The sequence below is a fragment of the Morone saxatilis genome, unplaced genomic scaffold (assembly GCF_004916995.1).
Source record: "Morone saxatilis isolate NCDOM2014 unplaced genomic scaffold, NCSU_SB_2.0 Contig24, whole genome shotgun sequence".
NCBI lineage: Eukaryota > Metazoa > Chordata > Actinopteri > Moronidae > Morone > Morone saxatilis.
The window spans coordinates 16,061,851-16,062,357 of NW_023339807.1; the positions used below are offsets into that span (position 1 = coordinate 16,061,851).

The 507-nt window shown below is 52.5% G+C and overlaps 1 protein-coding gene across 1 annotated transcript in view; it reads left to right on the forward strand.

The window, feature by feature from the left end:
• The window catches only part of myh14 (myosin, heavy chain 14, non-muscle), a 30,890-nt gene that overhangs the window by 4,344 nt on the left and 26,039 nt on the right, over window positions 1-507 (forward strand). The window contains 1 exon segment of the mRNA XM_035672969.1: window positions 231-408. Within this exon segment, the coding sequence (XP_035528862.1) occupies window positions 244-408 (165 nt within the window). The 5' untranslated portion in view covers window positions 231-243.

Genomic DNA, 507 nt, shown 5'->3' on the forward strand with positions numbered 1-507 from the left:
CTTCCTTTATGTGTGGGTGGGTGGGTGGGTGCACATGGAGTATGTGCGTGTGTGTGTGTCTTGACACAGAAACACATCAGTGTCACTGTCCGTCAGTCCTTTACATCATCCACAGCGCTCCATTTTTAAGCCTCCCACAAGACACGAGGCCCGTGATGAAAAAATGTCTCAACACAGACTCACTTTTTATTGTCCCCCTTTTTTTGTCTCCCTTTTCTTTCCTCGTCCAGTGCCAGTAGAACCATGACCAGGCCAACGGGGGGCGGTGCCAACGATGTCACCCGCTTCCTGTCCTCGGGGGCGGGGCCAGGGTCTCCTACCTCCAACGCCGTGTTCACCGCCGCCAGCCAAGCTGATTGGGCAGCCAAACGACTGGTGTGGGTGCCGTCAGAGAAGCATGGCTTTGAGGTAAGCGGGTATCGTCCGCTTAGAAGAAAAATGGCTGACTTTTTGGTTTTTGTTTCCAACAAACACCGACGTCTAATTCAAATCAAAGTGGATGCGAAG